The 15,642-nt window shown below is 37.7% G+C and overlaps 2 protein-coding genes across 5 annotated transcripts in view; both read left to right on the top strand.

Annotated features, from left to right (window-relative positions):
• The window catches only part of LOC105271320 (uncharacterized), a 14,364-nt gene extending 5,489 nt beyond the window's left edge, over window positions 1–8,875 (top strand). For 2 of the 4 annotated variants that reach the window (XM_011312788.1, XM_011312789.1), the window contains exons 2-7: window positions 195–299; window positions 408–752; window positions 1,532–1,830; window positions 1,896–2,208; window positions 3,799–3,923; window positions 4,328–8,875. In XM_011312788.1, coding sequence (XP_011311090.1) covers window positions 218–299; window positions 408–752; window positions 1,532–1,830; window positions 1,896–2,208; window positions 3,799–3,923; window positions 4,328–5,992 — 2,829 coding nt within the window. In that variant the 5' untranslated portion in view covers window positions 195–217 and the 3' untranslated portion in view covers window positions 5,993–8,875. Of the gene's footprint in view, window positions 1–99; window positions 300–407; window positions 753–1,531; window positions 1,831–1,895; window positions 2,209–3,798; window positions 3,924–4,327 lie in introns of those variants that run through there. The other 2 variants (XM_011312786.1, XM_011312790.1) reach the window with 2 other exon arrangements.
• A 2,065-nt stretch (window positions 8,876–10,940) lies between these two features.
• Window positions 10,941–15,642, top strand: part of Pur-alpha (Purine-rich binding protein-alpha) — a 14,631-nt gene continuing 9,929 nt past the window's right edge. The window contains exons 1-2 of the mRNA XM_011312783.1: window positions 10,941–11,893; window positions 13,160–13,207. Coding sequence (XP_011311085.1) covers window positions 11,857–11,893; window positions 13,160–13,207 — 85 coding nt within the window. The 5' untranslated portion in view covers window positions 10,941–11,856. The remainder of the gene's footprint in view (window positions 11,894–13,159; window positions 13,208–15,642) is intronic.

Genomic DNA, 15,642 nt, shown 5'->3' with positions numbered 1-15,642 from the left:
TTCACACAAAGTACTAAGTATTTACAATTTATTTACTGAGGATATTAAGTATTTGATAGACTTAATAGGGCTGAAGTAATAAGTACAAATAGCATGTATTAAATGATTTAGTAAATGTTAATGTACCCATCACTGTGGCAAGACAGTCTCACATCAAAGTCATCTATTTCCGGTTGTCTGTGTCTGGAGTCTAGCTCGAGAAAATAGTCTCAGTGCAATGCAGTGGCGTCAGAAGAAAAAGATCAATCGTGTGATCGGATCTGGTCACTACATCCTCCTAATTTCGAGGTACCAATACGGTACGATTATCCTCAATGGAAAGACGCAATCCTCGTTAAGAAAATTGCAATCCTCGTGGCAATCCAAGGTCTTATGTAACTCAATGAGTCATTTATTCTATTTTGCAGCACCGCACGGCGAGGAGGACGACGAGGATGGAATAAGAGACGTAAAATCTAGGGAGAATGGTACCAGAAATTCACAACACAGTGTACCAAGTCACAAGGGAATTGATAGAAATGATGGAAGAACTCAGAATGGAGTTCGAGGTGAGTCCCCGGTGCCACAGCCACGATCACAACCAAAAATCATTTTTGATGAGAATGAGTACACGAGGATCACCACTCCCAGGCAGGATGTACTCTTCAAAAAAGGATATCTCGCCAGGAAGAAGGTCTGGTCCAGTAATAATGCCAGCACCAGTGCTACACCCTCTACTACCGAGAGTCAATCTGCATCACATTCAACTGCAGGTGATCTCATTCATCATTAAATCACATTTTCATCCCAAAAATAAATTATTATTTTTCATCCCAGGGGGGGGGGGGGGGGGAATTAGAAACTAAAGTATTTATAAGTATATCATTTGTATTTCGATTTACAATATCTTGGGAGAAATAGAATAATTTACCTATTTCAATATTCATATTTGGATTATTAAAGAGAATTATCAATTTTCATTGTTTAATAACTCTAATTTTCAATGCATTGCATTGCACAGAATTATTTTCTACTGAAATAAATCCCTTTACATAATGAATAACTATTGCATTTAATAATAGTAATGTATTAATATATAAAGTTTCTCCTTCTGTTCATCAAAATTCTCCCATTATCTATTTTGTTTATTATTTTATTATCTCTTGCAAAAATTATTCCAAATCGAATAATTGGATTTTTGAAATAGCAAAAAATTTAATTGCATGAAAAGTGGTGATAGTAGTTATCCCGATAATTCAGTGAAATTGTAAAATATGTTAAGACGGGAATTATTTAAACAAAGTCTATCTGAATTCCGTGTAACGAATAAACATCAATTCGTGGTATAAGATAAAGCGAAAATAACGACACGTAAAAGAAAAGTTGCGTTCGCAGGCTAGAGATAATGTTAAAAAACAGAAGACGAGAGGAGAATAAAAAAACGTGGCAAAAATCGTTGAAGAGTTGAAAATAGTTGAAAGAGTAAGAGGCAAATAGATACCAGTATTTTTATTAATTGAAGACTAATTATCGTATTGATGTGATTGATTAGATGGAAGTGAGACGACAGAAGATCAACAGCTGCTGGACTGTCGTGACAGCGGTTTGGAGGAATATCCCCCGATGACGGAGTCATCAGCTCACATGAGCTACGGTACATTCTACAATCCATCAATGGGTTACTACTACGACTATCCAGTGATGGTGGTGGGCCCACCGATGCCAGGGCCCCCCATGCACAATCTCCTAGCAGCAATGCCCTGCGATGCTGTCCCCCTGCGACCAATCGAGTGGGTCAATCCAGCATTCGTCCCAAAAGTCGATCAGCCCTACTGTCTGATCGATTATGAGGTACTTGAATGATCCTTATCCTTGAAATTGAAATCACTGGTGGTTCTAACACTTTGTCCCCTCAGACCCCTCAAGAGGGTCAATTTCCAGATCCTGAAGAGAATGGAACTTATGATCCCTGCACAAATGACTCTGAGGAGCCCTTAGAGAATGGAAATGGCAGTTGGGCAGAGAGTATAGCTGGTGAGGACAACGTTGAGGAACAAAATGAACACGAAGCTAATGAACCTGAAGAACCTGCTACTACATATCCTTCTGAACCATCTCTGGAGACTGTTCTTGCTCAACAACTTCATGTTTCACATCACGTCGTACCTCCACAGCCCTACATGTATCCAGGCCACTACATGTTCGGTCCAACTCTCATTAACGTCAATGGTTCGTTAATCTTGTCATTGGTACTTGATAAATTCCGTGATTGAGATGTAAATGCGGATGAGTCGGATTTTTGCAAATCATTTGGAAACTATTGATTTTAGCTGAAAATACATAAAAACATTTTTTGTCGGGAAATTAATTACCTACAAAAAAGTTCTTTAACGTTTTCTTCGTAAGTCAATAGTTTGTGAGATAATCAATCATTAATGAAAATGTTGAAGATTAGTCATAATTTGTTCGGTTTTAGTGCTTTGCTAATTCAGATTCATTCAGAAACTGTTGATTTTTGGAAAAAATATTCTAAACATATTTTGTTGAGAATTTATTTAGGAATAAAAATGTTCTGTGAAGTTTCTATCAAAAATCGATAGCTTCCGAGATAAATCGGTAATTTACAAGATTTTTCAAGCCAAATAGATGCGATTTGACATTTTGAATTCCCCTAAACCACAAATGAATCTCAAAAACTATTGACTTGACGAAAAAATATAAAGACACATTTTTTATCGAAAAATTAATCATCTCCAAAAATATCTCCTATCACTTCCCCCTAAAATCATCACCTCTCAAGATAAACCATAATTACCAAAAATAAAAACTTACGAATTCGACTCATCTAATTACTCTCCTCTGCTGGATGGAACTATAAACTTATAAATTTTGGGAACTTTGAGTGGATCTCTTCAGCTTATTATTAGTTTCGCGCACGCTGTGACGGGATCAACAGACACAATAAAATGGAGAAAATTTAGGAAGAAAGAAAACTAAAAGAGGACCAGATGTTCGAGCAAAGTTTGGAATAGATCCATCGACGTTTCGTTTCAACAGTGTTGGAATGAAGAGAAAAAATAAAATAGTTGCACCAGATTATTGACATTGCTCAAGCATTTGCTCCGCATTTGACGTCCCGTTGCAACCGTTTAAACCGGTACAATCCGCTTGATAGCAGCCTCTTTCTAATTGTTAAAACGAGAACAGTATCGTGTGGACAATCGTCAAGGGGAAAGGGGTATGTCCAGATTCACAACTGCTGTCCCGTTCATCGTCGTCCTTGCTGTTTTATAGACATCTCGCCTATGCTTCATTCAAGGTAAAAAATCCAGTGAGAGAAGAAAGAGGATGATGCAAAAACAATTAAAAAAAAAAAACAAATGTGCAGAATTTCACGAGCACGAGTTAATGTCTCACAGTAAGCAATTGAGATCACAAAAACAGTGTTATTTCGATTCGACAATTCCATTGACTCCCATAAATCACGGATTTCTTTATTTTTTTTTTTCACTAGAGGCATTTCGATGTCCGAAATATTCCATTGGGTTTCGTCTCCTCGAGGCCGAAGTTGTCGCTTTGGCAAGAGTAACACATTGTTACGAACCTAAATAGATGTCATGTAAAAATAACTAGAAGGGAAGTTCATCTTTGAGACACCGAGTGTGTCTTCAGGGGGTTGTCGACGAAAAAATTGTTGATCCTCAGAGAGAAATACACGTCAAAATGTTTTGAAAGATCATGCTCTGCTCTGTGTCGTCTTATCTTCAGTGGATTTATTCTTTAGAAATTATTTAGCATTTTTTCTCATTTTAATTCAAGGTATGACAATTCAGAGTGGACCAATGGTAAGGACTGCAAACATGCCTGCGGAGGTATTGATGTATGCCAAACGGAGAAAGAAAAAAAAACTGTATCGAAGGAAGCCAAGGTGGCCAATTGGTCAGGTAAATTCACTATTTCAATTGGTTATTCGCTAAATTAAAAGATGCTGCGTAAATTATTGTCAGTGTATCCATATTCTTTTCAATAATTCCATCTTTTAACTCAATTCACGCGATTACATTTCAATTACACAATTTTCATGAAAGCAAGAAGAATATTTAGCATAAACTAAACAGCAACTAAAATAAGTTATCTCTCAAAAATTTCACACGTATAAAATGATCTTTTACTGTGAATAACTCTAGATCTATTAGAGATAGTGAAATTATTCTCAGAATCACTTTTGTAGATCGGAATAAAATCTACAATGTAGGGTTTTAGGGAAAAATTCCTATCTCCATTAGATTCCGAGATATTTGGAGATATTTAAACTCGATATGATTGAAATAAAATTGTGTGTCCACAGGACAACGCGCACTATGGACTAGAGGAGGAGGAGTACAGCTCTGAAGCAGACACAGTGAACAATTCAGGATTCACCCCAAGCACTCGTCCATTGAATCCCGACTGCAAAGAGTTCCATCTGCGCCCATCAACGATAATCGAGTCCCCATCGACACCAACTTCGCAGGATCCTGATCCGTCCGACCCCCAGATCTCAGCCCTATCGATGGATTCAGTGCCCCAAGATCCCCAGCCCCTGGAGTACGCAACAGAGGCAATTGCCAACGATTTGTGTCAAGACCTTCCCCTGGACGAGTCTGATGAAACTGAAATTGGAGTTGACGTCACGTGTCCGGAATTCTCTGACATCGTGGAGAAATTGGAGACTTCGAAGGAGCTGAATGGCCTGGGGATTCCTCTCGAGGATTCCCTGGAGTCGATTGTGCCAAATGGAGGAGACGATGAAATCGAGAGAAACGGATTGAATGACCTCTCACCCTCTCCAGAGCCCAGGGACTCAACAGTCCAGAAAATCCTACCATCAAAATCAAATTCCAATCCTCGAAAGAAGTACAAATCCCCAAAAATTGTTCGTGAAGCGACACCAGGGCCAGAGCTCGAGGAGTCACTCCAGAAACCTGAGAGTGTCAATGTCGAAGTCATAATGGGAGTTGAATTACTGGAGGCTAAATCCACACCATCCACAACAAACAGCTACAAAAAAGCCCAGGAACCTGTGGACTCCCAGGAGGACTCGGGCTTCGAGAGCCAGACATTTTTCACAAATCATGGAATCACTGAAGCTGTCACTCAGTGGTTGAGACGCACTAATTCCCCAGATTTATTCACTGGTCTCAGCACCAATGACAGCGATGACGACGAGCTGGAGGACACTGAGCCGTCAAAAAACTTGCAAGGCAACCCCATGCCTGCACTATCTGCTAATGACGTAGTAACGAATGATGATGATGATAATTCGTCGCGTCAAGCTGGTGAATTTGCAACGAGAAGGCGAAAACGTAATTCTAACAAACGAAAGAAGAAAGTGGCGAAGTTATTAAAGGGATTACCGAAGGATCGTTGCGAATTCCCTGATAAGGATAGCGTTGTGGGTATGAGGGTTGCCAAAAGCACTCGGAATGATTCAGAAAGAGGAATAAATAGTGAGGATAATGATAAGTCAATTGAATCTAGTCGAGGGAGTGATATCAAGACGTTTGAGCAGGGAGAAATAGTGGTGAGGGATGGGAGGATGCTGGAGGAGTCTCAGGAGTACTCTGGGGATCTATCAGAGAGCATCGAGGAGCCTGATGTACTTGAATACTGGGACTCTGAGGCTGTGGAGCCTCTCGAGACTGCAAAAATTCTGGGGACACGAAGCAACTCTGGAGGGACGGATCCTGGGCTTGAAATTGTCAGGAAGTACTACAGATTGGCACGAAACAGTGTATCATCCAGTTTGGGGGACAGGACGGCAGGTCAGGATGATGGAGGAATGGAGAGATCTGTCAGGAGTAAATCACAGGGGAGTCGTCAGGATCAGCTGATCGACGAGGGCATTGAGGTCTATGAGAGCTGCTATGGGGGAAAACCTCCTGTCTACTTCGATCCTCATCTCCGCAGCTCCATCCTCTTCCGGGAGGAAGGGGCTATACCTTGCAGAGTTACCTGCTGCAATGTTCAGTGAATTTAGTCATCGCCGTCCCGACGTACTTTCATCGAATTCAATCTGTTTGACAAGTGAAATATCAGACGAGTCAATTGTTCATTACCTAATTATCCATTTATCTCGTTAATCATTAATTTTAGCTAAAAACACCAGATGGTGATTTTTTCTGGAAATTTCATAAGCTAGAAATAATGTATCTGGCATTTTTACCTCAAATCCATTGTTTTCAAGATAATGGTGCTAATAGTACAGTTTACTCGTCTCTCTGTATCACTTGGTTACGGATTTATTTTCGGACTATCAAGTCATTTCCACTGTTCATTTCATCAAAAAATACCAGAAATAACTGGGTAATGATGAAATATAATGGCGAGTTTTCGCATTGTTGCGTTTGTTCTTGTAAATAGCTCTTAAGTTTCTTGTTTTTGAATGCGTAACATTTTTACGTGCGCAGAATGATGAAAAATTATTATACAATTTACAAGTAGATGTCAAAGGGGACAGATGGTCACCGGTATTTCGACTAATTGTGAATTGAGTTTATTTAAAGATTTATTTTCTCTCGGTTGTTTTTTTTTCAGTCATCCATTTATCTCATGGTTATGGTTGTTAATGACAAATTGTTCTTATTATTATTTTTAAGTGATGCCCTTGCGAGAGGTGAATGAATAAAATGAAGGGGCTATTTTGACGCCTCGATTTTTCAACTGAAATTTCATCATCTCAGATACTGAGCACGAGCGTTCATTTATCGATGTTAATTATACTTTAATTATACATCATCCATCACGATATCTATCATATTGTCATAAGTTTCATAAAACATTTGGATCGTGTTTTACTGTAATTGTTTAAGATCGGATGCTAATCGCATCTATTGCTATCCAAAGGATATTTTTAACGAGCCTTGGTTCGTCACTTTTTAGCATGAGAGATGCGATGGAGATTTAAAATAAAAGAAAATATTTCAACAGCGAGAATGTAAAATTGAAACGTACACTCGATTTTTCGTGGAATATCTCGGAATTTAAGGGAGATAGGGAAATTTTTTATTGAAGCTTTTTTGTAGAGGGGAATTAGCACTTGAGAAATGATCTCTACTAAAATTTTGCTAACGCTCTTAGATTCCGAGGTATCCTCGAAAATTTCTCGTTGCTGATTTAAAGAATGGCCTTTGCTCAGGAAACGATTCCCTGAAATGCTCTTCTGCTCACAATAAAAATAAATAAAAACGCAGCTTATGGATTTATGACCTGGGCTATGATAATTCTGAATAAATTATTTGGTGAAAAGTTGAAACGAATTTATTTCAATCATTTCAATAGAAAACTAGGCGTTCACCACTGATTCAGAAAGACTAAATTGTAAGAAACGAAAATGTCAAACTGACAAATACATTCGAGTTTTTGAGGAATATCCCCGAATCTAAGAGAGACAGCAAAATTGTTGATAGAATCTTTTTTATAGAGCGAAATGGCCACTATAAAAAAGATTCTTACGAAAATTTTGGTATCTCTCTTGGATGCGGAGAAATCCCCGAAAATTCTTCGTTACGGATTTGGAGAATGGCTTTGGCTGAAGAAACGATTCCCTGAAATGTTCTTCTCACAATAAAAATTAATAAAACCCCAGCTAATGAATTTATACCCTGGGCTATAAAAATTCTGAATAAATAATTGCGTGAAAATTTCAAAAGGATTTATTTGGATGATTTGAATAGAAAACTAGGCGTTCACCACTGATTGAGAAAGACTAAATTGTGAGAACAATTATTGCAAGCTGTTTAGTTTCGAGTAGCTTTTAACATGACGTAAGTAGGCAAAAAAGCTTGGTAATAATTGAAACCATGTTGATGGAGAAAATATAATAATCATGAATTAGGGGTGAGCAAAATTAAAAAGTCGTCGAGTAGATATTACACATTTATCACAAAAAGAAAAAAAAAACCACTTGCATTCATATACTCGTACTGTAATCAGCATTGTTCAGTTGTTAGCTTTTGAAGAGATAACCAAACACCTCAGGTTGATGCGATTGTTGTTGACATTTACCAAATTACCATAATCCCATATCGAGATTAATGAGATGAATAATTACGACATACCTCATACATAACTAAAAATTGTGTAAATATACCTGCGAATTGTTCGAGATGATAAAAAAAATGGAAATGATACGTCATAAATTCATGAGTTAAGTTTCAGAAGACTATTGTTTTTAATTTAATTGTTGTTTTTTTGCTCTGGATGACGAATAACAAGGAAATGTATTGAATTGTGCCATGCGAATCGTTCCAGTACCCAAACATCAACTGCAACTGAATTATCGACCAGAATTAAACAATTAACAAAACTCACAAAATGTAAAATAAATAATCGCTAGTATAACGTGCGCGTTGCATCAATTGTGTGCCTTATTCTGTGGCGATCACTTCTCTTGAAAGAATTTGCAAAATAATTGTGAAATAAAATTGGAAATATTTGGAACGAATGGTGAAGTTGTCCGATTAATCAAGTGGATCAACTAAATGCTGGGAATAAATTCGCTAAATCACTCGTCAATTTATTTCATTTGTGCTCATTAAAATCACCAGCCATTGTTTATATACCTGATAATTATCTTTGTTAAGAATGTAATTACACACGAGCTTCGATGGAGTTGATGAAGATCACACCCAACAGCTAAATCAATAAAAACCAATGTGAGCAACTGAAAAACTAACGATTTAATTAATAAAATTTGTCCGAATCACGTTCAATTGTACAATTCAAGTAACTCTAGTTGTACTGGGTACAAAATACGCATAAGTTGAAATTATACTTGAGAAAAGATAAATGAAAACTACTTCGTCGTGTTATTGCTTTAAACTTAAGGAAATAATAAACATAGGTTCGTTTTAAATTTTTATACTCTTATTTCCAACTTCCTATCCCAAATATTTGCATTTTTCGATTTTTTGGTAAATGTCTAGTTCAGCTCCACCAAACCATTCTGGATGTTTTTTATTTGATTGGATGGGTTTCCGTCTCCTAATTAAGGATCTGGTCACCTTTTTATCCGGAAACAATTAGGATGGGAGATATGACAGTTAATCCACTGCTCTTTGCGTTATCCAGGGCCACGGCGAGGACGTGGCGGTGTGTCGGCCCCAAAGACACCACATGTTGGCACATTTATAGACAATGGACACACAGAAAGATGGGTTTCATCAAATATTCCTGAACACTTCACTAAAACTCTGAATTCACCTCACCCGACCATCTACCATCGCTGACTGAACACAACGAGTGATTTATCCGTCGTTACCCTTCCGTAGCAATTCAAATTATTGAATTTAATATCACTCACTCGTCGTGTCAACAGCGACAGCAGGAGGAAGGGGGAGGGGTTCAAGAAATTTCAGGGACAATAAAGTTTATCTCAGGATTATTTTTCGATGAATTTACCTCCTTGTTGTTTCTCACTCTCTTTTGTCGCCCTATTAATGACTTTTCATCAGAGAAATTAATATTTCAATGATTATTGTTTTTGGTGGACCTAAACCATACATTTAGCGCTTCGTCAATTTTCATGGAAAAAATTCGTTGAAGATTCAGCTTTTACTGGTGTTGAGTTCAGGCGAATTGAGTTGTATTTATTATTATAAATAATTACCATTGAATCTAGTAACCTCAGAATAATATTTTTATTTAGTGGATACTCATACTTTAAAGTGCTCGGCATCAAGGAATTGAGATAAAACGAAACATGATTTGAGAACAAAATGGAAATGATCACGACGAAGATGTCCGTATAGTTGTGATCAATACAAATCTCCAAATACTCAAATCTCCAGTGAACCCCGGGTAAGGTAATTATAACTGATTCCACAATCAGATACTGATCGCCCAAGGAGTTCACCGGCTTGTACGTTCCTTGATGAAGCTAGGACGAGAATGATTGTCAATTCGGAAATCGGTGCCGACTTGAGATCGGTCAATGGCCATTGGCCGAACTGCTCACGTAGGGAAATTTTGAAATAAAGAGTTGGGCAACCGCGTTCCCTCAATGAGACCGTGTGGCGAATATGCGATGCACTTGCTCGATTTAAAACTCAAAAGAAATTAATAATTTAATTATTTTAAGAGTGAATTTAAAAAATGAAGGGAATGAAATTCAAATTCAAAGCAGAAATCATCAACAGCGCCCCGAATCCCCCCCCCCTCCCCCTATTTCCTTCTAAATTTCCTCACCCTAATAAAACCTGTAAAAATATCCCAGTAAATCCCTGAGACTAACTACCTATTAAAATTCTGAAAACAACGAAACCTCTGAAAAAACCCCCTAGCCTGGTTATCCCTGAAAATCACCTAGCAGGTTTGTAGTAGTAAAAAGGACAAAATCAAATTCAAAAACTGTAAAAGACCTCATAATTTAACCAAAAACCTACTACTCTAGTCACTCCCCTACTAAAACCCTGAAAATCCCCAAAAATCTCCAGTTCCCCCAAAATGAAAATTCAAACGAGAAAGCGTCACTAGCGCCCCCCGTCTCAACTCTGAGAGTCTCGCCCTCAGGAACCCGTTGAAAAAAAATCCCCTGACCCTGAAAAGCCTGAAAAAAAATCCCAGTAAATCCCTGAACCTCAAATGCCTGCTAAAATCCCCAAAATTGAGGAAAAGAAAACTCGTGAAAAATCCCCCTAGCCTGATTATCAGTGAAAATGTCATAGAGGTTTGTGGGGGTTGTGAAAAAAAGGGGGGGTGGGAGGGGGGCAGTTGAAAAGAGATAATGGTGATTGGTTTGATGGTGGTGGGAGCAGTCAGCAGGAGATAAATTGGCGATTGCCATTGGCGAGTTGTTGGAGTGACTCGAAGTTGAATTGGCGAAGGCCAGATCGGCCAAAGGAACGGAACGGTACGAATTAGGGGAATTGGGGGAATTGGGGGAATTGGGGGAACTGGGGGAACTGGGCGAACGGGTTATACCCAGGGCACTGGTTGTTGGGGTGATTGCTGGTAGTGTACATGTATGCACGGAGGTAGACAGGAAGGTGATTGGTGTTGGTTAGGAGAATGGGAAGTGGTGGTGGTAGAGGAGGTGAAGGCGCGAGGTAGATAACCAAAGAGGTGATCAGGCCCTAGCCCCTGAGGAGGTAACTGAGTCGTGAGTGAACGTGCGGTAGGAAGCACTGGCCAGAAGGTGGTGGTGGTGGTGGTGGTGGTGGTGACGACTGGTGCCGTTGGACGGTGTCGGGTCGGAAGGTGGTGTTTTAAGAACCCAGACCATTTTTTTTTTCTCCAACAATTCCCTTTTTTTTCCATTATTTTTGTGTTTACCCCACCTCCCCCAGTGTTTATACCAGTGGTTATTCTGTATCAGAGTAACCAGTTATCAAGTTTATTCAATCATTCAAATGGACACACAGAAATTGAGTAACAGGAGGGGGAGAATTTGATTTTTAGTGGGAAAGAGAAAAAAAAAGAAGGAAGAGGAATTGGTTGACTTGGTGGATCACGAGAGGACAAGAGGACAAGAGGACAGGAGGACAAGAGGACAAGAGGACGAAAAGACGTGAGGACGATAGGACGAGACAGGACGAGAAAACGACCAGAGGACGAGCCGTTGCCGATTTTATTTTAATTTTTCATTTCGGTGAGACGAAAAAAAAATTGAAGGAGCAAAAACGGGGGGAAAAAGTGAGACAGCAGATAAAGGAAAGTGATATATAGATCAAGTCGGGAACAACTGGGTGGTCGAGGCTTTTGGCCAGCAGTGGAGGACAAGTGCCGGGAGAGAGGATATTCTGTTGACGTGACAGACGCCGATTTAAATATTCTAAAACTGTGGCACAGTGGCATAACCAGAGGTTTTTCCAACGAGGATTATTCAAAATCGAAATCATGTCTGACAGGGAGAGCCTCGACGATCAGCCACAGAGTAAGCAACTATAAACAATTCATCGTAACCATTAGCTGTCAATGATTTTGGAGTAATGATTAATGAAAATATCGTGTCAATGGAGTATCGTTATGGCAGACATCTTTTTTGGAGTGGGAACTATTCATGGACGATTGAGGGGCCGAGGGAACGAGGGGTTGAGGCCGAAGGCCCCAGGGGCGAATTATTTCGGTTAATATTCAGATCAGGGAAAATAAATTCTAACTATTACCACGATAAATCGCTGTCTGGAGCAGAAGAAACTCCAGACAGAGGGGATTTTATTGTCATTTAGAAAAATGAAAAACTCGTGGCGCTCTGGTGAAGAGAGGGCACCTTTTTATCTTCAATTTCATTTCTGTTTTATTTCCTCTTTTTTTTTTAACGGCTCGTAGGATTCAAGATGGCTGACTGGGTTTATACGGTTTATAGCGAAGGAAGCCCCCTCTATCTGTTCTCGGCGGTTTGTCCATCTTCCATGCAGAAATTTGCCACTAGCAGCAGCAGCACTTCCACTTTGGACTTCTCCAATTTGCAGTTTTTCTTGTTCCCCTCCCCCATTTTTTTTTACCGCCCCTCGTTTTTGGTCATTCTTCTTGACCCCTTTTCGGGGCTTCCTTTATGAATTTTTAATTTATTTTTCCAGTCCTAGACTCTTCAAGGTCGAGATGTGGGTCTCTGTCTAGAAGAGAGACTACCTGTCGTGACGTAATGCGTAACATAACCTTTCACCAGTCGGCTTTTGTTATTTTTTCTTCTATAAAGTAGAGATATGAAGACAATGAAAACAAATAAACAAAGGATGGGTTTTTTTTGTTGAATCGATAGATGCAGGCGGGATTTATCGAGATTTTTTCTGTTCGCACTGGGGTACTCCGGGAAAATCATTTTTTTATGGATTCAAGGGGAAAATTGTCGATTTTTGGAGTATATCTCGAGTTCCAGAGATGACAACGGAATTTTTATTAAAACCTTTTTTGTAGAGCGGGATGAGAGCTATAGAAAAGGTTCTAATGAAAATTTCGGTTTGTCTATTAGATTCAGGGATGTTTCCCAAAAATTAAAAACTTGTGTCTATTTTTTCGTTAAGAAAAATATTGGAAAACTTTTTTTGGAGATAAAAGAAAGTCTTCGATGTTTCTTGGAATATAAACAGTTTGTTGGTCAAACGATTTTTATAAAACTGTAAATTTTGAGTAATTTTATTTTATTATTTTGCCACTGATTTTTTTTATTGTAAATACTCAATTGATTATTTATTTTCAGAGTACGGAAACCCCGGGGGTGACAGTGGAGGGGCCGATTTCGATGCTGGTGAGTTAATGAAGAATAATTTCAGCTCTCAAAATGAAAATTTCTCCTTTGACTCCAAACTTTTCCTAAAAAAACCTGTTCCTTCCAATTTAAATTTCCCGCGTACCGCAGACGCACCCCATCTCAAACTGACGAGTCTAAAAATACCATCATAAAACCGCAACCCACAATTATTCATCTTTCTGAGAATGCGGATTTCTGCGAACGAAATCGTGAATAATTAGCATTCCCTCTCGAATCCAAACAATTTCCTCCATCTCGAGGAAAAATCGGAAAAAGGTCCAGAATGAAAATTAATTCATTTAATAATCGAAGTGGTAAACTGGGATAAGTTCATTTTCTTTCGAGGCCAGTTTTCGGTCAATATCTCGAAGGAATGAATTGCACGAATTGCAAGAACAAATTTTTAGTATAAACATTTTTGTACTTCACCAAGTGAATAGAATGAGAAAAATGAAGCACCATTTCGAGGATCTCGGTGACATCTTCAAAATGGTGGATAATAAAGTCACATTAGTCGATTAACCCTTAGTAACCTGATTCACGAAAGTGATTTATTTTTAATATTGTAATGTCATAGACAAAATAAAACAATAATGACATTTGATTTTTTTTTAATCTCCTTGGAAAGAATATTATACAACAGTAAAATACGTAGAGCCAACCTATAAAAAAAAAATTAATAGTAATGTGAACATTCGGTTTAAATGATTGGTGTCAAAATTGAAACTCTAAGGTTAAAAGGGTTAAAAGGGTTAAAATTCCAAATTTTTAGGAGTAACTTTACGCTCAGAAGGAAAATGCTTAATAATTTCATGAAAATTCAACCGAATCATATCCAACACATCACAATTCACAATTAAACAACGAACGATCCACCTGAAAACGATATATCGATTTTTTCTATTTGACTCGAAAGAATGGAAAAATCCAAAGTTTATTTTTTGAATAAACATGAAAAAATGAATTTCTCCTGAAAAACCGTCATAACTTTGTGGTTCGAATTCAACGAGTCACCTTTCGATTTAAAGGTCTTCCAATGACCTTCACACTTGATATGATATTTCAGCTAGTAATTGAGTCAGAGAACTGTAAATCAGGACAAAAATTGAAAAAATGGTAAATTTATAATTTGTGACTTGCGAAATTCGACACATAATAATACATACCTATTCATTAAGGAAATAGAATGGGGAAAATGATGAAGATCTTTCGTTCAAGAACGAGATCTTGAAAATTGTGTATGATAAAGCGACACTAGTCAACTCCAAAAAGTCCCATAATCGATGAAAGGTCCGAACTTCAGAGGGCGACGTTACATTCAGAAGGAAAACAATGTTCAATAATTTCATGAAAATTCAATTGAATCATATCCAGCACATGATCATTTAAAAACCAATGGTCTGCTCCAAAATATTATATCGTTTTTCTTTTATTTCAATTAAAAAGACAGAAAAATCCAGCCTAAGTGGAATTCTCCAGTAAAACATGAGAATAAAATTCCCGCCTAAAATTGTAATAATTTAAAAGCCGCATGGACTATTAATCGAACGTTATCTCTTGTACCAATTCTATCTGGTTAGCCTAAAATAAATTGAAATTGAAGATTAAATTGCTGTTGCAGGCACAACTTGAATGGCTATAAAAAGATAATATAAAAAAAGAAGAAAAATTATTGAAGGGCGCTAAATCGCGATATTGATTTCAAAGGATTCACCAAGTCTACAAAAAAATTAATAAAAATACGCAGCTTACCATTGAGTTTAGCTGTCACTCAATCCAGTGGAGAGCAATGGTGAACTGCATATTTTTTATTATTTTTCTCTAAAATTTGATAGATCCGTTTTAATTAATATCGCCAATTAGAACACAAAAATTTGATTCTCAATTTTCATATATCGTAGGTTAACAAGAATTTAAATAAAAAAAGATTGCGTTCGACAGATGGCCCTTAATGAAAAATCATCAGAATGATATGATTCATCAGTCAATTTGATGTTTATTCAATAGGTTTTGAAAATTAATACAAAATATTTAGAATTTATCAAAGAGTAATAATGACAATATCGGGATAAAAGTTTCTATAGGGAGTCCATTTCTAGAATTTCAAGATAGAAAAGCATGAGAGCTACGAAATCCGTAAAATCTATTTATGAATAATGGAAATGGGAGACATAAATAATTATTTAATGCCGTGGATTAAACTTAAATTCTTTTATTCTTTAAATGGCACGAGGAAGAAAAACGCCTGTACTCTATGGATCTCTCCAGGAGACTAAAAACTAATCACAAAGACCTATTACAAAATTCGTCACCTAATGAAAGAACTCTCTGTTCTTTCTTCCTCAGAAATTTTGGTTTATGTTTATGTAGCCTCTCAAGTGACTTTCAGTCAACCTCCGTATCGACTCATTTTTGTAACGGTCAATTGGAAA

This window comes from Fopius arisanus, unplaced genomic scaffold (assembly GCF_000806365.1).
Source record: "Fopius arisanus strain USDA-PBARC FA_bdor unplaced genomic scaffold, ASM80636v1 scaffold00107, whole genome shotgun sequence".
Classification (NCBI taxonomy): Eukaryota; Metazoa; Arthropoda; class Insecta; order Hymenoptera; family Braconidae; genus Fopius; species Fopius arisanus.
This window is presented reverse-complemented; position numbering and strand designations above follow the sequence as displayed.